The following is a 23,940-nucleotide window of genomic DNA, read 5'->3' as shown; positions in this document are numbered from 1 at the left end:
TATGATTTTTATGTATCAATAAAATTTTTTAAAAACTTAGACATTGGTATAGTTTCATAAAACTGAAGTTAGTCATCATGATTTATAAAATCAACATAATCCAGTCAAATCATTACTTATACAATGCTTTTCAATGCTTCATAATTGCAATTATGCATACTGTTTTTATGTTGGATGACCTTAAAATCAGTTGTTGAATAAGACAGGTACTACTCATTCAACAAGCATTTATAAGGCACTTACTATATTCCTAGATTCTGAAGATATAGAATGAATAAAACAAATGGGGTCCTGACCCTACTCGGTGGTTTATCATGGCTGGCAGATATATAAACAAATGTTATCATCAATTTGATAAGTGCTATAGCAGAAAAATACAGTGCCATGCAAGGACAGAGGAGGCCCTAAGAAATCCTGCCTCAACATGTCAGAGAAGATCTAGAGAAAGGAGAAAAACAAGAGGAGAGGCTGATATTCTTAACAAAATGACACAAAATAAAAAGATGTAAAGGTATAAAAGAGTATGGCATCTTCCAAAATTTACATTAAAAATTTACTGTACTTTGATGTAGTTAGATGTAATTAAAGGGCAAGGGGGTATCACTGCTTATTAGCTGCAAATTTAGGCAGGTGCAGACCCTAAAGGTCATGAGTGCATCTGAAAGGGTTTGGATTTCAAGCAGAAGTGACTTGACCAGACGTTGCAGCACACCAACATGGTACACGGATACATATGTAACAAACCTGCACATTGTGCACATGTACCCTAAAACTTAGAGTATAATAATAATAATAATAATAATAATAATAATAAAATAAAATAAAAAGAAAAGACTAGAAGACTACAAACCAACTGAAAAAAAAAACTACTCTATAATCCCAGCACTTGTGGGAGGCTGAGACGGGTGGATTACCTGAGGTCAGGAGTTCAACACCAGCCTGACCAACATGGTGAAACCCCATCTCTACTAAAAATACAAAAATTAGCCAGGTGTGGTGGCACACACCTGTAATCCCAGCTACTCGGGAGGCTGAGGCAGGAGAATTGCTTGAGCCCAGGAGATGGAGGTTGCAGTGAGTCGAGATCACGCCACTGCACTCCAGCCTGGCTGACAGAGTGAGACTCTGTGTTTAAAAAACAACAATAAAAAATAACTACTCAGGAATCTATATGGAAAAATTATTAGAGTTTGAGGCTAGCTAGATACCAAGAAATCATTTAGGATTAAAAACAATAAGGTTTAAAATAAAAATGAAAAGTAAATGGGATATGAGGGATATTAAGAAATCAGAAATTACAGTACTTAATAACTAATTGAATGTGTGAATAAAGGAAAAGACTGACCTAAAACGGCTTCCATGTCTAGGTCTCAGGCAAAATGGTTGTTGTGTTACTAACCAAATTTGGGATAAGAGGAAACAAGAAAACATAAGGATTTGAAAATGCTGAGTTCTTTTCATAGTTAACAGAATTCAAGTTTAAACAACCATGCAACATGATCTTGCATTAATTAAAATAGGGTAAATTAATAAAATTGACAACATTCATTGCTATAGGATATTGGGGAAAAAGATATACTGATACATTGCTGCCCTGAAACCTGATGAAATTGTTCTGAAAAAAATTTGGCAACAAATATAAAAGCCATAAAAATTATCATATACTTTGACCAAGAAACCCTACTTTTTGGAATATAGCCCAAGGATGTAGTTCAAAAGAAATAAATAACCAATTTGTATAAAAATGTTTATAGCTGTGCTATATATTACAAGCAAAATTTGGAAACAGTCCAATGCCCAACAGTGAGGGAATGCTTAGGCAGACTTTGGTGCATTAATGCAATGGTATATTTTATTGCTATTAAGAATGACAATATGAGAACTATGTAGAAATAAGGGTCATGTGAAGCAATGAGTAAAAAATGCGGCACTCAAAATGATGCATATACAATGATCACAACTATGTAAAATTATATCTGTATAACCAGGAGGATTAGAAAGGAATACAGAGCTGGTAATTTAGAGTGCTGACATTTTTGTTATTGTTAGTTCAAGTTGCTGGAGATGTTTATGTGTTTCTAGTTATATTTCACTGTATATTTAGTACATATACATTGAGAGATAAATCTCTATTTTTTTTCTGACGCATAAAAGAAAAATTCCTGATCAGTATCTTTCCTTAAGTGATTTTAAAAAACAATTGTTAGATTCAGTCAAAACTAAATAGGAAAAGTGGTAGCAATTCTCTAGAATATCTGCTAATAGGCCCATTAAGACCTTTAATCTACCAGTATTTGTAGTGTTTTTCAACTTTTTAACCCAGCTTTGCTGGCCAAGATTTTGTAAAGCTTCACTTTCTACAAGAGGACACTGGTATAGAGTAATTTTTTTTGTTTTAAAAATATAAAATGATGCTATAAGATGCATAATATTAATTGTGGTTTTTCAAACAATGTTTCCTTTCCGACCCATCCTAGAGATTGTGATATACCTTCCCCATCCCACCAACCCCTGTCGACTATGGAAGGCCTAGAATGATGAGAAAGATGGAGAATCTCTGACTTAGAGTGGGTGAAGCCACTATGGAAAGAGTCCCTCCTTTTTTCTTAAGGCCAAAATAAATAAATAAATAAATAACCAGGAGAAATGCAAATACATTAATTCATTAAATGAACAATGTCATAAGAAAAGCTAAATAATCTGACCTACCCATCTAGGAGGGCGATGACATTCTTCCTTGGCCGCCCAATATTAGGGCCATATAAGCTGGCTCTGGAATAAATCCGGATGGGCTGCAACAGGCTCTTCAGCTGGATGTAATCCTTTCCCAACTGGCTGCCATTTACTGCCCGGCCATGCATGGTCCGATAGTTATTTGGCTCTAGATTAAAAGCAGACATGTAAGTCAGAGTTGAGAAGTGTTAAGGCTCTGCCAACACTTTCGTGTCCACAGATCTCTCTGCCTTTTTCTTAATAGTATGAAAAAAAAACAATAAAAAAGTGGGTGTGAATTATTTTAACTTAAAGAACCACCCAAACAAAAAAAGGTCAAGTTAGCTTGCTGTTCCATTCATTTTCAAACTAATTTTCACAAAAAGATAACCTAATCAACACCAGAGACCATACAGATTTTCAGGTGCTACTTCATAATGAATGGTATACTGGATTGCCCCAAAATTTATGTCTACCAGAATCTCAGAATGTCAGCTCATTTGGAAACAGGATCTTTGAAGATGTAACTAGTTATGATAAGGTCATACTAGATTACAGTGGGTCCTAAATCCAGTGACTTCTGTCTTTATAAGAGAAAGGAGAAGGAAGTTCAGATACACAGACACAGAAGAATGCCAAGTGACAACAAAGATTGGAGAGATGTTGCTAGGCTAAGCATTGCTGGAAGCCACCAGAAGCTAGGAAAGAGGCATGGACTAGATTCTCTCTCAAAACTCCCAGAAGAAACCAACCCTGTTGATGCTCTGATTTCAGATTTCTGGCCTCCTAAAATATCAGAGAAGCAATTTTTGTTGTTTTAAGCCATGAAATTTGTGATAATTTGTTATGGCAAGCCTAGAAAACTAATACATATGGTAAGAAGTGAAATCTTCATAAAGATGTTCACTGCCAAAAAGTCAGAAAAAATATTAATATTCATTAACAAAGTAGCTAATTGAAATAATTTTGAGCAAAGCCTCCTCTTCCAGCCTCCATTACCTTGGTAGTTCTAAAAGGGGAGAAAAATTCCCCCAAACCAGCAGCTCCACAGCTGGAGGAGGCTACTTTGATTTGGAATGGTGTGCATACCCCAGGAAAGGCCAACATCTCAGCTGGCTTGAGAATATGATACTGGCAGGTACAAGAAATAAACCTGTAGACTTGCAAGAAATATAATAGGAAAATTTGGGGAATAAGGCAGCCACAGTGAACCTTGACAATCTCACACATACCCCTTGCAATCTAGAAGGCTAAATATGCTTAGGAGGGACTACAGGATAGTAGTGTGGATAGTAGGAGGATAGCTAGCTATCCACACATTTCCAGATAAGTGTGAAACCTAGGACGCTTATGAAGGAAACATCAGACTACATGACTGAAAGTAAAATCCCAGTTAGACTTGTAAAAGGCCTAAATTTTTAATGTGTTTCCCAACCAACAGAGAGATCCACTGGCAAAAGGTGGAAGGCTTACTGGCTCAAGAGAATTAAGCAAAACCTCTGATCAATCCTCAGCTCACCATTAAGCTATGGTGACTCAAGTGCAACCCCCAGGAGGCTTGTCTTAACAATTAAAAAATGATTAAGAAATAAAAAAACTTAAGAGATATCAGTAGCTACATGACTCAAGAGAGACAGACTCTATAGAGTTAGTCCAGGACCTATGGTATGGAAATACAGAATTCAGAGTTGGTCCAGTATATTATCTAAAATGTGTAGTTTTCAACAAAAAACCTATTATACACGAAAAAAATAGAAAAGTTTGACCCATACCAGCAAAAAACATAGAAACTACCTCTTAGGGGGCCTAAATATTAGACTTGGCAGACAAAGACTTATTATAAATATGTTCAAGAACTAAAGAGAGTCTGGGCACAGTGGCTCATGCCTGTAATCCCAGCACTTTGGGAGGCCGAGGCAGATGGATCACTTGAGGTCAGGATTTTAAGACCAGCCTGGCCAACACAGTGAAACCCTGTCTCTACTAAAAATATGAAAATTAGCTGGGCATGATGGTATGCACCCATAGTCCCAGCTACTTGGCTTGGGAAGCTGAGGCAGGAGAATTGCTTGAATCTGGGAAGCGGAGGTTGCCGTGAGGCCAGATTGCACCGTTGCACTCCAGCCTAGGTGACAGAGTGAGACACTGTCTCAAAAAAACAAAAAATAAAAAAGAAAAAACAAAAAAAAAACAAACTAAAAATAATAAAGAGCTAAAGGAAAGTATAATGTTAATGATCCATCAAATAGAAATATACATAAAGAAAAAGAAATTATAAAAAAGAGTCAAAGAAAATTATTGAACTTAAATGACTATCTCATACAAGAGAACACAATGAGATTAACAGTTGAGTTTTTATCAGAAAAAAATGGAGGCCAGAAGACGGTAGGATGATATATTCAAAATGCTGAAAGAAAACAAAACAAAACTGATAACCAAGAATTCCATATGCAGCAAACTATCCTTGAAAACTGCATGCAAAGTTAAACATTCTGAGAAAAACAGAGAGAAGAGATTTTGTTGTGAGCAAATATGCCTTATAAGAAATAAGAAAGGAAGTCATTCAGACTGGAATAAAATGATACCAGATGGTAACTCAAAATCACACAAAGAAATAAAAGACATAAATAAAGGTAGTTACATGAATAACTAAAAAATATTCATTACTCTTTTCTTCTCTTAACTGATTTAAAAGACAGTTCATAAAACAAAAATATACAACTGTATTGTTGGGCTTATAAAATATAAAGATATAATATTTAGAATAATAATAGCACAAAGGACTGGGGAATGAAACTGTACTGAAACAAGTCTCTGTATTAAACTAGAATTAAGGGCCAGGCATGGTGGCTCACAGCTGCAATCCTAGCACTTTGGGAGGCAGAGGTGGGTGGATCACCTGAGGTCAGGAGTTTGAGACCAGCCTGGCCAACATGGTGAAACCCCGTATCTACTAAAAATACAAAAATTAGCCTGGCGTGGTGGTGGGTGCCTGTAATCCCAGCTACTCAGGAGGTTGAGGCAGGAGAATCGCTTGAACCTGGGAGGCAGAGGTTGCAGTAAGCCAAGATCGCACCATTGCACTCCAGCCTGAGTGACATAGTGAGACTCTGTCTCAAAACAAACAAGCAAACCTAGAATTAAGTTAGTATTACTTGAAAATAGATTGTGATGAGTTAACATGTATTGTAATAAGAAACTACTAAGAAAATAACAAAACAGGCTGGGTGTGGTGGCTCATGCCTGTAATCCCAGCATTTTGCTAGGCTGAGGTGGGAGGATTGCTTGAGCCTAGGTGTTCAAGACCATCCTAGGCAACATAGTGAAACCCCATGTCTACAAAAAATTTGAAAAATTAGCTGGGTGTGGTGGCATGCACCTGTAGTCCCAGCTACTCAGGAGGCTGAGGTGGGAGAATTGCTTGAGCCCAAGAGGTTAAGGCTGCAGTGGGCTGTAGTCGTACCACTGCACTCTAGCCTGGGTGACAGAGCAAGGCCTTGTGTGAAACAAAAGAAAAGAAAAGAAAAGAAAGGAACAATGAAAACAGTACCTTAGACAGTATTTCTTTTACACAAAAAGGCATGAAAAGTGAGACAGGGGAACAAAAATGCCACAAGATAAATGGAAAACAGCAAGATGGCACATGTAAAGTCAATTATATCAACAATCTTAAATAATGGAAATGGATTAAATACTCCGATTAAAAGCAGAAATTATCAGACTGAATAAAAAATAGATCCTAATAAGAGACACATTTCAGATTCAAAAACACAAATAGATTGAAGGTAAAGCTTTTTTTTAAAAGGCAGACTATGTAGGCTGCAGCATGGTGGCTTACACCTGTAATCTCAGCACTTTGGGAGGCCAAGATGGGTAGATCACGAGGTCAGGAGATCGAGATCATCCTGGCTAACACAGTGAAACCCTGTTTCTACTAAAAACACAAAAAATTAGCCGGGTGTGGTGGTGGGTGCCTGTAATCCCAGCTACTTGGGAGGCTGAGGCAGGAGAATGGCGTGAACCTGATAGGCAGAGCTTGCAGTGAGCCGAGATTGCACCAATGCACTCCAGCCTGGGTGACTGACAGAGCGAGACTCTGTCTCAAAAAATTAATTAATTAATTAATTAATTAATTAAAAAAGGTAAACTATAAAAACAGTAACCATAAGAGAGCAGAAATAACTATACTAATATCAGAAAAAATAGATTTTAAGATAAAAACATTACTAGAGATAATATGAGGCATTTTATAATGACAAAAGGCATTTTATAATGAGAAGAAAGGTCTCAATATCAGGAAGATATAACAATTAGAAACATATATATACCTAACGACACCACCAAAATACATTAAACAAAATTGAAGAGAGAAATAGAAAATTCAAGAACAATGGAAGGAGACTTTAACACTACATTCTTAATAATAGATGAAACGACTGGATAAAAAAATTGGCAAGAATATAGAAGGATTCATTGGCACTATCAGCTAACTTTACCTAATTGCCATGTACAGAATACTCCACCCAACAACAGCAGGATACATATTCTTTTCTAGTACACGGAGAACATCCTTCAGGACAGATCATATTGTAAGACATAAAACAAATCTCATAAATTTAAAAGGATTAAAATCATACAGTGGATGTGCTTTAATCACAATAGAATTAAACTGGAATTCAACAAAAATTGAGAAATCCCCAAATATTTGAAAATTTAACAAATAATACATTGGTCAAAGAAGAAATCACAAGGAAATAAAAAAAATTAAAGTGGAATAAAAATGAAAATAAAATACATAAAAAGATATGGGATGCAGCTTAAGCAATGCTTTAGGGGGAAATTTATAGCCTTCGGCTCCTATATTAGAAATGAACAAAGATGTCAAATCAATAACCTAAGTTTCCACCTTAAGAAAGGAAAAAAGAAGGGAAAACTAAATCTAAGCAAAATAAATGAATGAAATAATAAAAATTAGAGTAGATATCAATGATATTTTTAAAATAGAGAAAATTCAGGGAAAGCAAAAGCTGGTTATTTGAAAAGACCACAAAACTGATATACCTTCAGTTAGACTGACCACCAAAAAAAGAGAGAGAGAAGTCACAGATTACCAAAAGGGAACACCACTAAAGGATCTCACAGTAATTAAGTTGATAAGGAACTACTATGAACATCTTTGTGCCAACAATTTAGAAAACTTAAATAAAATGGTGAATTTCAAAAAAAGGCACAAATTATTAAAACTGACTAAATAAGACATAGAAAATCTATACAGACACATAACAACAAAAAAAACCCATTGAGGTAGTAATTAAAAATCTTTCCACAAAGAAAGCCCAGATCTGGATGGATTAGTTGGTGAATTCTATTAAATATTTAAATAAGAAACACCAACACTTTACAAACTCTTTCAGAAAATGGAGGAAGAGGGAACACTTTTCAACTTATTAGTTATGAGGCCAATATTACCCTGACACCAAAGCCAGTCAAAGACATCACTAGATGCTGGGTGCAGGGGCTCATGCCTGTAATCCCAACACTTTGGGAGGCTGAGGCAGGTGTATCATTTGAGGTCAGAAGTTCAAGACCCGCCTGGCCAACATGGTGAAACCTCATTTCTACTAAAAATACAAAAATTAGCCAGGCAGTAGAGGTGCACACCTGCAATCCCAGCTACTCAGATGGCTGAGGCAGGAGAATCGCTTGAGTCTGGGAGGTAGAGTTTGCAATGAGCTGAGATTGTGCCACTGCACTCCAGTCTGGGTGACAGAGTGAGACCCTTTCTCAAAAACAACAACAACAAGAAAACAAAGACATCACAAGAAAACTACAGACAAATATTCCTCATAACATATATGTAAAATCCCCAACAAAATATTTACAAAGTAAGTCCAGCAACATATGAAAAGTATTATACACTATGACCAAGTGGGATTTATGCCAGGAATGCAAGGTTGATTTTATACTAAAGCCTTTTAACTAATGTAAAATACCATTGTAATAGAACAAAAGACCAAAACTAAATTATCATGTCAATAGCTGCAACACAACCAAAACTCATTTGACAAAATGCAACACCCATTCCTGATAAATATTCCCAACAAACTGAATAGAAGGGAACTTCCTCAACTTGATAAAGGGTATCTAAGAAAAACCTAGACTTAACATCATACTTAATGGTGAAATATGGACCGTGTGCCCCTAAGACTAAGGAGAAGATAAGGATGTCTGCTCTTGCCACTTAAGAGTCAACAGTTGTACTAGAGATTCTAGCCAGTGCAGTCAGGCAAGGGAGAGAAATAAAAAGCATCCAAATTGGAAACGAAGAAGTAAAACTGTTATTATTCTCAGACAATATGATCCTACATACAGAAAATCTTAAGGAATCCACACACGGGAGGGGAAAAAATACAAAATCTAAAGAAAAAATTCAGCAAGGTTGGAGGGGATACAATATCAATTTATAAAATCAATTATATTTCTAAGTACTATTGATACACAATCCAAAAATGAAATTATAAAAATAATTCCATTCCCAATTGCATCAAAAAGAATAATATACTTAAGAACAAGTGTTTAACAAAAGAAGTACAATACTTATACACTGAAAACTACAAAACATTGCTGAGATAAATTAAAAACTAAATAAATGGGGAGATAATCTAAGCTTGTGATAGGAAGATTTTGTATTGTTAAGATGGCAATTCTCCCTAAATTGATCTATAGATTCAATGCTATCTCCATTAAAATTCCAGGAGGCTTTAATGAAATTAACAAGCTAATCCCAAATTTTACATGGAAATGCAAACACCTAGGATAGCCAAATTAATTTTGAAAAAAAAAGGAACAAAGTTGGAGGATTTACATTTCCAAATTCTAGCACTCATTGTAAAGCTATTGTAATTAAGACAATGTAGTCCTAGCATAAGGAAAGACATACAGATCAGCAGAACAGAATTAAGAGTATAGAAATAAAACTATTTATGGTCAATTGATTTTTTTTACAAAGGTGCCAAGATAAGTAAGTGGGGAAAAAATGGTCTTTTTAATAAACGGTACTGGGAATCTCTATATCCACATGCAAAAAGACTAATTTATAGCCTTACTTCACAATGTTCACAAAAATTAACTCCTAATAGATTTAGGACCAAAGGTAAGAGCTAAAACAATGAAACTTTTAGAAGAAAATATAGGAAAAAACTCCTTGTGATCTTGGATTAAGCAAAGATTATAGCACCAAAAGTATAATCCATAAAATAAAAACTCATAAATTGAACTTTATCAAAATTCAAAGCTTTTGCACTAAAAGATGCCATCAAATTACAGAAGATGAAGTAAAAAAATTATTTGCAAATCATATACTTGAATTTTTTAAAAAATGCCTGTATCCAGAATATATAAAGGACTCTTACAATTCAAGAATAAAATAAATAACCCACTTAAAAGAGCAAAAGCTTTGGGCTGATGTTTCACAAATTAAGAAGTAGAAATGGCTAGTAAGTACATGAAAAGGTGCCCAACATCATTAGTCACTAGGGAAGTGCAACTGTTTTCAGGTCCTTCTATTTAATATCTATCTCTTCTATAAGGATGTAGGCAGCTATATTCATCTGTTATTTACGTGTGTGTGTGTGTGTGTGTGTGTGTATGTGTGTGTGTGACACAGGGTCTTGCTCTGTTACCCAGGCTGGAGGGCAGTGGTGCGACCTTGGCTCACTGCAACCTTGAGTTCCCGGGCTCAAGTGATCCTCCCACCTCAGCCACCTGAGTAGCTGAGACCACGGGTGCACGCCAGCACATTCTGCTTATTATTTGTATTCTTTTGTGGAGATGGGGTTTCATTATGTTTCCGAGGCTGGTCTGAAACTCCTGAGCTCAAACAATCTGCCCACCTTGGCCTCTCAAACTGCTGGAATTACATGCATTAGCCACCATGACTGGCCTGTTATTTACCATTGTATCTCCCTAACCTAGTGAAGAAAGCCAAGAAATCTAAATATAATTTAAAAAGTAATAACCGTAGGGTAGTAGAAAAAGTACTTCACTTTCTATTAGATTTCCCAAGTTCCTGACAGATTTGGTACTTACTGCTGCCGTTAGCAATTCACTTCACCTCTTTAAATGTGTTTCTTCACTTATGTAATACTTTATCAGGCACTTTATTTAGCATTTTGAGGTCCAAATACAAGAGTCTATTTGGAAGTGCTACATAAACTAAATACTATGCAAATATAGGATGACAATATTGCTGATAATTACAAATATAAACCTCTAAGGGAGTAACACTAAGTCTTTGTAATCAACCAGTGGCAAGAAATAGGCATTTTATACTCTTCAAAATAAAAGACAAACACGTTATTCCTTTTAAATAGCTTCACTGAGATATAAAACACATACAATTCACCAATTTAATGTGTATAATTCAATGGTTTTTTGTATTTTCACACAGTTGTGCAACCATCACAACACAGTTTAGAACATTTTAATCATCCCAGAAAAAACTCTGTGCCCTTTAGCAGTCACCCCTCACCCCTCATGGGCTCCCCAGCCCTAAGCAACCACTAATCTACTTTCTGTTTCTGTAGGTTTGTCTATTCTGGACATTTCATTAGGGGAATTATACAATGTGTTGTCTTTTGTGACTGGATTCTTTCATTCAGCATAATCTTCTCAAGGTTCATCCATGTTGTAGAATGTATCAGTACTTCATTCCATTTTGTAGCACATAGTATTTCTTTGTATGTATTTGTCACGTTTCATTTATCAAGTCATCAATCGATGGTCATTTAGGTTGTTTCCACTTTTTTGCTATTAAAAGTAATTCTGATATTAACATTCATGTAGAAGTTTTTGTATGGATGTATGTTTTCATTTCACTTGGATTTGTATCTAGAAGTGGAATTGTTGGGTTACTTGGTAATTTTATGTTTAACTTTTTGAGGAACTACCAGACTGTTTTCCAAAGTGGCTGTACCATTTGACATTCCCACCAGCAGTGTGTGAAGGTTTCAGTTTCTCCACAACCCTGTCAACATTTGTTACTTTACTTTTCCTTTTTAAAATTTGGCCATCCTAGTAAGTGTGAAGTGGTATTTAATTGTGGTTTTGATTTGCTTTTCCATGATGGCTAATGATGTTGAGCATCTTTTCATGTACTTGTCATTTGTATATCCTCTTTGGAGACATGAAATATTTTGTCCAAAATATTCTTTTAACTGCTTCTTGTGTTGTCCTTAATACTAGTGAAACAATCCTGCAAATGATATTCATATTTCCAAGAAGTAGGTCTTCATCATGACTCACAGTCTTTTTTCTTAATTAATAAACTTTATTTTTATTTTTAGAGCAATTTTAGGTTTACAAAAAATTGAGCAGACAGTACAAAAAGTACTCATATAATTTGTCCCTTACACACACACACACACACACACACAATTTCCCATTATTATCTTGCCTTGGTCTGATACAGTTGTTACAAATGACAAATTACTATTGACATCATTATTAATTGAAATCCATAGTCTACATTTGGGTTTACTCTTCGTGTTGTACAGTTGTGTGAGTTTTGAAAGGTGCAAAATGTCACCTATCCACCATTACAGTACCATACCTCTTTTTCTTTATAAATTATGCAGCCTTGGATATATCTCTATCAGCAGCATGAAAAGGGACTAATGCAGTAAATTGGTACCAGGTAGTGGGCCACTGCCATAAAGATACCAGAAATGCGAAAGCAACTTTGAAACTGGGTAACAGGCAGAGGTTGGAATAGTTTTAAGGGCTCAGAAGAAGACAGGAAAATGTGTGAAAGTTTGGAACTTCCTAGAGACTTGTGGAATGGCTTTGACCAAAATGCTGATAATAATATGGACAATGAAATCCAGGCTGAGGACCAGGCACAGTGACTCATGCCTGTAATCCCAACACTTTGGGAGGTTGAGACAGGTGGATTACTTGAGGTAAGGAGTTCAAGACCAGCCTGGCCAACATGGTGAAACCCCGTCACTACTAAGAATACAAAAAATTAGCTGGGCATGGTGGCACACATCTGTGTGCTGAGGCAGGAGAATAGCTTTAACTCAGGGGGCAGAGGTTGCAGTGAGCCAAGATCACGCCACTACACTCCAGCCTGGGTGACAGAGTGATACTCCATCTCAAAAAAAAACAAAGAAAGAAATCATCCAAGCTGAGATGGTCTCATATGGAGATGAGGAACTTGTTGAGAACTGTAGTAAAGGTGACTTTTGCTATGTTTTAACAAAGAGGCTGGTGGTATTTTGCCCCTGCCCTAGAGATATGTGGAACTTTGAACTTGAAGGGGATGACTTAGGGTATCTAGCAGAATAAATTTCTTTTTCCTTTTTTTTTTTTGAGATGGAATTTCAATCTTATTGCCCATGCTAGAGTGCAATGGTACAATGGCACAAACTTGGCTCACTGCAACCTCCGCCTCCCAGGTTCAAGTGATTCTCCTGCCTCAGCTTCCCAAGTAGCTGGGATTACAGGCATGCACCACCATGCCCAGCTACTTGTGTATTTTTAGTAGAGATGGAGTTTCACTATGTTGGTCAGGCTGGTCTCAAACTCCTGACCCCAGGTGATCCACCCACCTTGGCCTCCCAAAGTGCTGGGATTACAGGCCTGAGCCACTGTGCCCAGCTAAGAAATTTCTAAACAGCAAAGCATTCAAGAGATGACTTGGGTGCTGTTAAAAGCATTCAGTCTTAAAAGGGAAACAGAGCATAAAAGTTTCAAAAATTTGCAGCCTGATGATGTGATAGAAAAGAAAAACCCATTTCCTGAGGAGAAATTCAAGCCTGCTGCAGAAATTTGCATAAGTAACAAGGAGCCAAATGTTAATCGCCAAGACAAGGGGAAGAATGTCTCCAGGGCATGTCAGAGACCTAAACAGCAGTCCCTCCCATCACTGGCCCAGAGGCCTAGGAGGAAAAAATGGCTTTGTGAGCTGGGCCCAGGGCCTCCCTTCTCTGTGCAGCCTAGGGGCTTGGTGCTCTGCATCCCAGCCACTCTGGCCAAGGCTAAAAGGGGCAAAGGTACAGCTCAGGCTGTGACTTGAGAAGGTGCAAGCCCCAAGCCTTGGCAGCTTCCACGTGGTATTGAGCCTGCAGGTGCACAGAAGTCAAGAATTGAGGTTTGGGAACCTCCGCCTAGATTTCACAGGATGTATGGAAATGCCTAGATATCCAGGCAGAAGTTTGCTACAGGGGTGAAGCCCTCATAGAGAACCTCTGTTAGGGCAGTGTGAAAGGGAGAAGTGGGGTTGAAGCCCCCACAAAGAGTCCCCACTGGGGCACTGCCTAGTGGAGCCGTGAGAAGAGGGCCACCACCCTGTAGACCTCAGAAAAGCGCCAGACACTCAATGCCAGCCCATGAAGGCAGCCAGGAGTGGGGCTGTACCCTGCAAAGCCACAGAGGCAGAACTGCCCAAGACCACAGGAACCCACCTTTTGCATCGGCGTGACCTGGATGTGAGATATGGAGTCAAAGGGGATCATTTTGGAGCTTTACAATTTGACCGCCCTGCTAGATTTCAGACTTGCATGCGGCCATTAGCCCCTTTGTTTTGGCTAATTTCTCCCATTTGGAACAGCTGTATTTATCCAATGCCCGTACTACCATTTATCTAGGAAGTAACTAACTTGCTTTTGATTTTACAGGCTCATAGGCAGAAGGGACTTGCCTTGTCTCAGATGACACCTTGGACTGTGTACTTTTGAGTTAATGCTGAAATGAGTTAAGACTTTGGGGTACTGTTGGGAAGGCATGATTGGTTTTTAAATGTGAGGATATGAGATTTGGGATGAGCCAGGGGTAGAATGATACGGTTTGGCTGTGTCCCCACTCAAATCTCATCTTAAATTATAGCTCCCATAATTCCCACGTGTTGTGGGAGGGACCCAGTGGGAGATAATTGAATCACGGGGTCAGTTTCCCTCATACTGTTCTCATGGTAGTGAATAAGTCTCACAAGACCTGATGATTTTATAAGGGGTTTCCCCTTTTGCTTAGTTTTTTTATTCGGTTCTGGCTGCTGCCATGTTAGACATGCCTTTCACCTTCCACCATGATTGTGAGGCCTCCCCAGCCACATGGAACTGTGAGTCCATTAAACTCTTTTTCTTTATAAATTACATAGTCTTGAGTATGTCTTTATCAGCAGCATGAAAATGGACTTTATACAGCAGCTGTCCCACAAATGTTTTCTGTAACTATCTAACTGTGACAGTAACCAGAATTTTAGTGAGAGAACATGGTTCTCCACCATGATAATGAACTCCAAGAACCAATGTAATTCAAACTTCACTCACTTCCCTTAATAATCAAAGGATAATTAACTTAAGTGCTTAAAAATGTAAGCTATGAATTTATGAATACATTTGTGCATTAATTTATACTTTTATTATATATTATTTGTTGGTTTAACAATTTTCCTGGTTCGGTTCTTCACTTCTTTCAAACTATAAGAGATTCCTCCAGTTCTAGCATATGAGAGTTTAATAGTTTAATAGTTTTAAGTTTATCCTAACTTTACCTTTAGATAACAAACTCCTGGAGACTAGGATTTCTTTGTTCTGTATATTCACTCTGTGTCATAGTATGCTATGCCAAGCTATAAAGTATTGGCCAGAGAAGGAATTCAAGGATTCCTCCAACTCCCATTTCACTCTTGGCATATTTTGCAGGTGCTTCACACATACACAGTTAATGCAAGAATGACTAAATACCACGAGAGTATGTTTCTGGATAAGAGTGTGTGGGGAAAGAATTGAGAAGATGAAGGTTGAAGAAGAGAAGCAGACAGGAAGAGAAAAGTGAGAAAAGAAAGCAGGTAAAGAGACTATATGGTTTCTTGTTTTTTTCCTTCCTCCTCCTATTTTCCCCTCCTCTCCTTCTCTATCAAAACCCTATCTTCTGAAAATACAGTTCTCTAAAGCTCTTAGCTGCAACCTACCCTCATAAATAATTGACAATATGTGTGAAGACTGTGACTGAATCTTGTTTGGCTTTCACCTGTTATATACACATAAAAATACAGGATCAAAATATATAAATGCACATTTATACATTATACATAAAGGAACATAAATACAATTCCCTGGCAAGATGGCCAAATAGGAACAGCTCTGGTCTGCAGCTCCCAGCAAGACCAACACAGAAGGTGGGTAATTTCTGCATTTCCAACTGAGGTACCCAGTTCATCTCATTGGGACGGTTAGACAGTGGGTGCAGCCCACGGAGGGTAAGCAGAAGCAGGGTGGGGCATCACCTCACCCAGGAAGTGCAAGGGGTCAGGGAACTCCCTCCCCTAGCCAAGAGAAACCATGAGGGACTATGCTGTGATGGACAGTGCTTGCTGGCCCAGATATGACACTTTTCCCATGGTCTTCACAACCCACCGATCAGGAGATTCCCTTGGGTGCCTACAACACCAAGGCCCTGGGTTTCAGGTACAAAACCAGGCAGCCATTTGGGCAGACACTGAGCTAGCTGCAGGAGTTTTTTTTTTGTACCCCAGTGGCACCTGGAACGCCAGTGAGACAGAACTGTTCACTCCCCTGGAAAGGGGGCTGAAGCCAAGGAGCCAAGCAGTCTTGCTCAGCAGATCCTGCACCCACGGAGAACAGCAAGATAAAATCCACTGCTTGAAATTCTCACTGCCAGCCCAGCAGTCTGAAGTCAACCTGGGACACTTGAGCTTGGTTGGGGGAGGGACGTCCACCATTACTGAGGCTTGAGTAGGTGGTTTTCCCTCACAGTATAAAGAAAGCTGCTGGGAAGTTCAAATGGGGTGGAGCCCACCACAGCACAGCAAAACCACTGTAGCCAGACAGCCTCTCTAGATTCCTCCTTTCTGGGCAGGGATCTTTGAAAGCAAGGCAGCAGCCCCAGTCAGGGCCTTTTAGATCAAACTCCCATCTCCCTGGGACAGAGCACCTGGGGGTAGGGGCAGCTGTGGGCGCAGCATCAGCAGACTTAAACGTCCCTGCCTGCCGGCTCTGAAGAGAGCAGTGGATCTCCCAGAACAGTGATCGAGCTCTGCTAAGGGACAGACTGCCTCCTCAAGTGGGTCCCTGACCCTAGTGCCTCCTGATGGGGAGACACCTCCCAGAAGGGGTCAACAGACACCTCATACAGGAGAGCTCCAGCTGGCATCTGGTGGGTGCCCCTCTGGGATGAAGCTTCCAGAGGAAGGAGCAGGCAGCAATCTTTGCTGTTCTGCAGCCTCCCCTGGTGATGCCCAGGAAAACAGAGTCTGGAGTTGGCCTCCAGCAAACTCCAACAGACCTGTAGAAGAGGAGCCTGACTGTTAGAAGGAAAATTAACAAACAGAAAGCAATAGTATCAACATCAACAAAAAGGACAACCATGCAAAAGCTCCATCCGAAGGTCACCAACAGCAAAGACCAAAGATAGATAAATCCAAGAAGATGAGGAAAAACCAGTGCAAAAGGCTGAAAATTCCAAACACCAGAATGCCTCTTCTCCTCCAAAGGATCACAACTCCTTGCCAGCAAGGGAACAAAACTGGACAGAGAATGAGTTTCATGAACTGACAGAAGTAGGCTTCAGAAGGTGGGTATTAAGAAGCTCCTCCAAGCTAAAGGAGCATGCTCTAACCCAATGCAAGGAAGCTAAGAACCTTGATAAAAGGTTAGAGGAATTGCTAACTAGAATAATCAGTTTAGAGAAGAATATAAATGACATGATGGAGCTGAAAAACACAGCACAAGAACTTTGTGAAGCATACACAAGTGTCAATAGCTGAATTGATAAAGCAGAAGAAAGAACATCAGAGATTGAGTATCAACTTAATGAAATAAAGCATGAAGACAAGATTAAGGAAAAAGCATGAAAAGAAACAAACAAAGGCTGCAAGAAATATGAGACTATGTGAAAAGACCAAACCTACGTTTGATGATGTACCCTAAGGTGATGGGGAGAATGGAACCAAGTTGGAAAACACACTTCAGGATATTATCCAGGAGAACTTCTCCAACATAGCAAGACAGGCCAACATTCAAATTCAGGAAATACAGAGACCACCACGAAGATACTCCTTGAGAAGAGCAACCCCAAGACACATAATTGTAAGATTCACCAAGGTTGAAATGAAGGAAAAAATGTTAAGGGTAGCCAGAGAGAAAGGTCGAGTTACCCACAAAGGGAAGCTCATCAGACTAACAGCAGATGTCTCTGCAGAAACGCTACAAGCCAGAAGACAGTGGGGGCAAACATTCAACATTCTTAAAGAAAAAAATTTTCAACCCAGAATTTCATATCCAGCCAATCTAAGCATCATAAGTGAAGGAGAAATAGAATCCTTTACAGACAAGCAAACACTGAGGGATTTTGTCACCACCAAGCCTGCCTTACAAGAGCTCCTGAAGGAAGCATTTAATATGGAAAGGAAAAACTGGTACCAGCCACTGCAAAAACATACCAAAATGTAAAGACCAATGACACTATGAAGAAACTGCATCAACTAATGGGCAAAACAACCAGCTAGCAACATAATGACAGGATCAAATTCACACATAACAATATTAACCTTAAATGTAAATGGACTAAATGCCCCAATTAAAAGACACAGGTTGGCAAATTGGATACAGTCAAGACCCATTGGTGTGCTGTATTCAGAAGACCCATCTCATGTGCAAAGACACACATAGGCTCAAAATAAAGGGATGGAGGAATATTTACCAAGCAAATAGAAAGCAAAAACAAACAAACAACAACAAAAAAAAGCAGGGGTTGCAATTCTAGTCTCTGATAAAACAGAGTGTAAACAAACAAATATCAAAAAAAGACAAAGAAGGGCATTACATAATGGTAAAGGGATAAATGCAACAAGAAGAGCTAAGTATCCTAAATGTATATGCACCCAATACAGGAGCACCCAGATTCATAAAGCAAGTTCTTAGAGACCTACAAAGAGATTTAGACTCCCACACAATAATAGTGGGAGACTTTAACACCCCACTGTCAATACTAGACAGATCAATGAGACAGAAAATTAACATGGATATTCAGGACTTGAACTCAGCACTGGACCAAGCGGGCCTAGTAGACATCTACAGAACTCTCCACTCCAAATCAACAGAATATACATTCTTCTCAGCACCACATTGCACTTATTCTAAAATTGACCACATAATTGGCAGTAAAACACTTCTCAGCAAAAGAATAGAAATAATAATTAATAGATGCAGAAAAGGCCTTTGATAAAATTCAATACCCCTTCATGCTAGAAACACTCAATAAACTAGGTATTGATGGATCATATCTCAAAATAGCTATTTATGACAAACCCACAGCCAGTATCATACTATGAGCAAAAACTGGAAGCATTCCCTTTGAAAACCAGCACAAGACAAGGATGCCCTCTCACCACTCCTATTCAGCACAGTATTGGAATTTCTGGCCAGGGCAATCAGTCAAGAGAAAGAAAGCGTATTCAAATAGGAAGATAGGAAGTCAAATTATCTCTGTATGCAGATGACATGATTGTATATTTAGAAAACCCTATCATATCAGCCCCAAAACTCCTTAAGCTGATAAGCAACTTCAGCGAAGTCTCAGGATACAAAATCAGAGTGCAAAAATCACAAGTATTCCTATACACCAATAATACACAAACAGAGAGCCAAATCATGAGTAAACTCCCATTCACAATTGCTACAAAGAGAAAAAACCACCTAGGAATCCAGCTTACAAGGGATGTGAAGGACTTCTTCAAGGAGAACTACAAACTATTGCTCAAGGAAATAAGACAGGACACATACAAGTGAAAAAACCTTTCATACTCATGATTAGGAAGAATCAATATTGTGAAAATGATGATACTGCCCAAAGTCATTTATAGATTCAATGCTATCCCATCAAGCTACCATTGACTTTCTTACAGAATTAGAAAAAACGACTTTAAACTTCATATTTCATATGGAACCAAAAAAGAGCCTGTATAGTCAAGACAATCTAAGCAAAAAGAACAAAGCTGGAGGCATCATGCTACCTGACTTCAAACTATACTACAAGGCTACAGTAAACAAAACAGCATGGTACTGGTACCAAAACAGATATATAGATCAATGGAACAGAACAGAGGCCTCAGAAATAACACCACACATCTACAACCATCTGATCTTTGATAAACCTGACAAAAACAAGCAATGGGGAAAGGATTCCCTATTTAATAAATGATGTTGGGAAAACTGGCTAGCCATATTCATAAAACTGGACCCCTTGCTTATACCTTAAACAAAAATTAACTCAAGATGGATTAAAGAGTTAAACCTAAGACCTAAAACCATAAAAACCCTAGAAGAAAACCTAGGCAATACCATTCAGGACATAGGCATGGGCAAAGACTTCATGACTAAAACACCAAAATCAATTGCAACAAAAGCCAAAATTGACAAATGGGATCTGATTAAACTAAACAGCTTCTGCACAGCAAAAGAAACTATCATCAGAGTGAACAGGCAACCTACAGAATGAGAGAAAATTTTTGCAATCTATCCATCTGACAAAGGGCTTTAATATCCAGAATCTACAAAGAACTTAAACAAATTTACAAGAAAAAAACAACCCCATCAAAAAGTGGGCGAAGGATATGAACAGACATTTTTCAAAAGAAGACATTTATGCAGCCAACAAAGATATGAAAAAACGTTCATCATCAGTGGTCATTAGAGAAATGCAAATCAAAACCACAACGAGATACTATTTCATGCCAGTTAGAATTATGATCATTAAAAAGTCAGAAAACAACAGATACTGGAGAAGATGTGGAGAAATGGGAATGCTTTTACACTGTTGGTGGGAGTGTAAATTAGTTCAACCATTGTGGAAGACAGTGTGGCGATTCCTCAAGGATCTAGAATTAGAAATACCATTTGACCCAGCAATCCCATTACTGGATATATACCCAAAGGATTATAAACCATTCTTCTATAAAGACACATGCTCATGTATGTTTATTGCAGCACTATTCACAATAGCAAAGACTATTTGGGACCAACCCAAATGCCCATCAATGATAGACTGGATAAAGAGAATGTGGCACATATACATCATGGAATACTATGCATCCATAAAAAAGAATGAGTTCATGTCCTTTGCAGGGACATGGATGAAGCTGGAAACTATCATTCTCAGCAAACTAACACAGGAACAGAAAATCAAACACTGCATGTTCTCACTCATAAGTGGGAGGTGAATAATGAGAACATATGGGCACAGGGAGGGAAACATCACACACTGTGGTCTGTCATAGGGAGTGGGGTAGGGGAGGGATATCATTAGCACAAATACCTAGTGTAGATGACAGGTTGATGGGTGCAGCAAACCACCATGGCACATGTATACCTGTATAACAAACCTGCCCATTCTGCACATGTAAAAAAAGAAAAAAAAGTACGTAAATACATCATATATTTATCCACCTAAACACAGACTAAAAGCTTAATAAATATTGAGGGAATGCATTAATCAAGCTGTGCTGCCACAATCATAAGAATCATTATCTCTGACTTTCTAAGGTCAGAAACTTGATTTTACAAAATTACTTAGTAGACAAGCTCCAGAGAACTGAGTCATATAACTAATTCTTATAAGAAAATAACGTGTGAATGTATATAGGTCAGGTTATGGGTGTGAATATATAATATTGATTCAATAATTAATTATAGTAGCTTTTACTTGCTTATAGAAATGGGCAGATGTATTTGGGAAGCACATTTATAGTTCATAATGTAGTTCAGTGTTCATTCAATTAGAGGTATTACATTATCTTAAGGTAATTTTTGTGATTAAGTATAGCCCTCTAAAGAACAAACACCATTTCCCTGAAATGGAGTTGGACTAGAATTTATATACACTTCCAGAGTTTGAGTCCCAGCTTCAAAATTTCTCTAGTTCTTTCTTACTTTAGATTCACCAATGGTTAATATAAATGTAAAAATCTGTAATCATTATGTTAGTCAGTTACAGAGTTTACAATTTATGGACATTTAGGGAAATATTTTATATCCAAAGAAAGTTATTGTAAAAAAGTGTGGTGTCAAGAAAGTCATTTTTTTTTTGTTTTTCTTTTGATTTTCTTTTCTTTTGTCTTTTTTTTTGAGACAGGGTCTCACCATGTTGCCCAGGCTCGAGTACAGTGGCATGATCATGGCTCACTGCAGCCTCGACCTCCTAGGCTCAAGTGACCCTCCAGCCTCAGTCTCCCAAGTAGCCAGGATCACAGGTGCATGCTACCATGCCCAGCTTATTTTCTAGTTTTTTGTAGAGATGGGGTCTTGCTATGTTGTGGCTGGTCTCAAACTCCTGACCTCAAGCAATCCTCCCATCTCGGCCCCCCAAAGTGCTGGGATTACAGGTGTGAGAAACCATGCCTGGCTGCAGAAAGTCATTCTTTCATATTCTTTAACATCCTAAACTTTCTCATCTTTGCCTCTTGATATTGGGTATATCTTGCTTTTGTGGTCTGTAGCCCACATTACTCACTGCTTTCAAAGAAGAGGAAAAGAGGTAGGTCAGTCACTTAAAGTTTAGCCACTACAGAAGAAACAATCAAAGAAACTTATACTTTGTTTTTTCCAATGCTAGATTTGCTCTAGAGATAAAATACTTGTTAACATGGTGTAGGTGTATGGAAAGATGAGTGATAAGAAGACTGACCTGTTCTATTGTCCCTTCCTGAATGTGAATATAATGATTAAATGATTACCTCTGTCCAAAAAGATAATGTTACAAAGCAGAAATGGCTAGAAGATTGGAGAAACATGTCTACCATGAAGATATTTTGAGGGGGAAGAGGCTGAATATACAACACAGAATAGTTTTGAGCAGAATACTGTATATTGGATATCTTAAGAGAGATGATTCTAGTACAAGAAAAACTATCAGTAGTTGTAAAATGAATTAAAGAAACAGCAAAATAAATCTTCAAACAATAAAATGTACTCTTTAGACTCTAAAATGTAGCCTTAATAAATTATTATTTATTATTTATCATAATCATTTATTATTTACTAATCATTTATTATGCTTACATAAAAAATAGAAAGACACTTTAAGGGGAAAACACTAACTCTAGACTTTCTGACTAGAGATTCAAAATGAGCTATAGAAATACACATTATTGGCTATTTTTCACTTTATTGAATTATTTTGTTCTTTTCCTATCTATATTCCTATTTTCTTATCAATGACAGTGCCTTTTCTCCTCCTTATAAATAATTATTTGTTGTTGTTAAGCCCTGAGGAGGCACTTTAAAAGATGATGATGTGAACCAAATGATGTGTGGCTAAGGCATCTAAATAACATTTTTTTAAGTGTAATTAGCTCCCTTTCTGAACTATGTAGCATAGTCTGAAGGAAGGAGGTTGATGGGGAGGGGCAAGTTCTTACTTATCTGGAATAGATGTATACAGAAAGATGTATATATTCTCTCCACCAACCCACCCCTGCTACAAAATCACTCCAATTATGCCAGTTGTAGATTTATTTAATTTAACAAGCTCCCACACTCAGAGTTGCCAAAAACCCTAGAATAATTATTCCCATCAATCACTTGTAGGTAAGTTTTAATTGCTTTGGGCGTATCTATTATTAGTTGAGATGTTTTACAAACCAATTTTATGTAGGCAGCACAATATTTTTACAAGAAAACCAAACAAAGCCTTTGGGCATGTATTCTCCAGTTCAACAAAAGCCCCACCATTCTTTAGTGTCTGATACTCACCTTTTAACCATTATGTCTAATTGGTCTCTCATGGCAGGTGTCATGCCCTGTTTGAAGAATATTTTGCCCTGTTTGGAGAATAAAGCTAAGTTGGGCAGAGCCTGATATTTGAGGAGGGTAAGGTTAGGTGGGTGGTCTTGAGTAGATAACATAAAATACCAAAAAAATGTCAAAAAATGTAAATAGAAGATGGGATGGAAAGGGATCAGTAAAAGACTTTACTGACAATGTAATACTTTTGCCTACCTCAAAGCTGATCATATCATTCCTGCTTTTGTTGTCAAATGTATGATACTCAGGCAAGTCTGGAATACGAAAAACTTCAGGCTACCCTAATTGAGCCTCCTATAGTCATGGTATCCTCAGTTCAACTCAACAGGTCTCCATTTGGTCACTAACTATCCCCAAATTTCAACAGGTAAGGAAGAGAGAAAAGCAGAGAAAGAGGAAAGAAACT

General features: G+C 37.9%; 1 protein-coding gene across 4 annotated transcripts in view; it reads right to left on the bottom strand.

Moving 5' to 3' along the window:
• Positions 1–23,940, bottom strand: part of HPSE2 (heparanase 2 (inactive)) — a 778,921-nt gene that overhangs the window by 272,592 nt on the left and 482,389 nt on the right. For all 4 annotated transcript variants that reach the window (XM_003255321.2, XM_003255319.2, XM_003255320.2 and 1 more), the window contains one exon: positions 2,710–2,881. In XM_003255321.2, coding sequence (XP_003255369.1) covers positions 2,710–2,881 — 172 coding nt within the window. The remainder of the gene's footprint in view (positions 1–2,709; positions 2,882–23,940) is intronic.

Source organism: Nomascus leucogenys, chromosome 3, assembly GCF_006542625.1.
Source record: "Nomascus leucogenys isolate Asia chromosome 3, Asia_NLE_v1, whole genome shotgun sequence".
Classification (NCBI taxonomy): Eukaryota; Metazoa; Chordata; class Mammalia; order Primates; family Hylobatidae; genus Nomascus; species Nomascus leucogenys.
The sequence above is the reverse complement of the archived record's forward strand: the minus strand, read 5'-3'. Positions and strand labels throughout refer to the sequence as shown.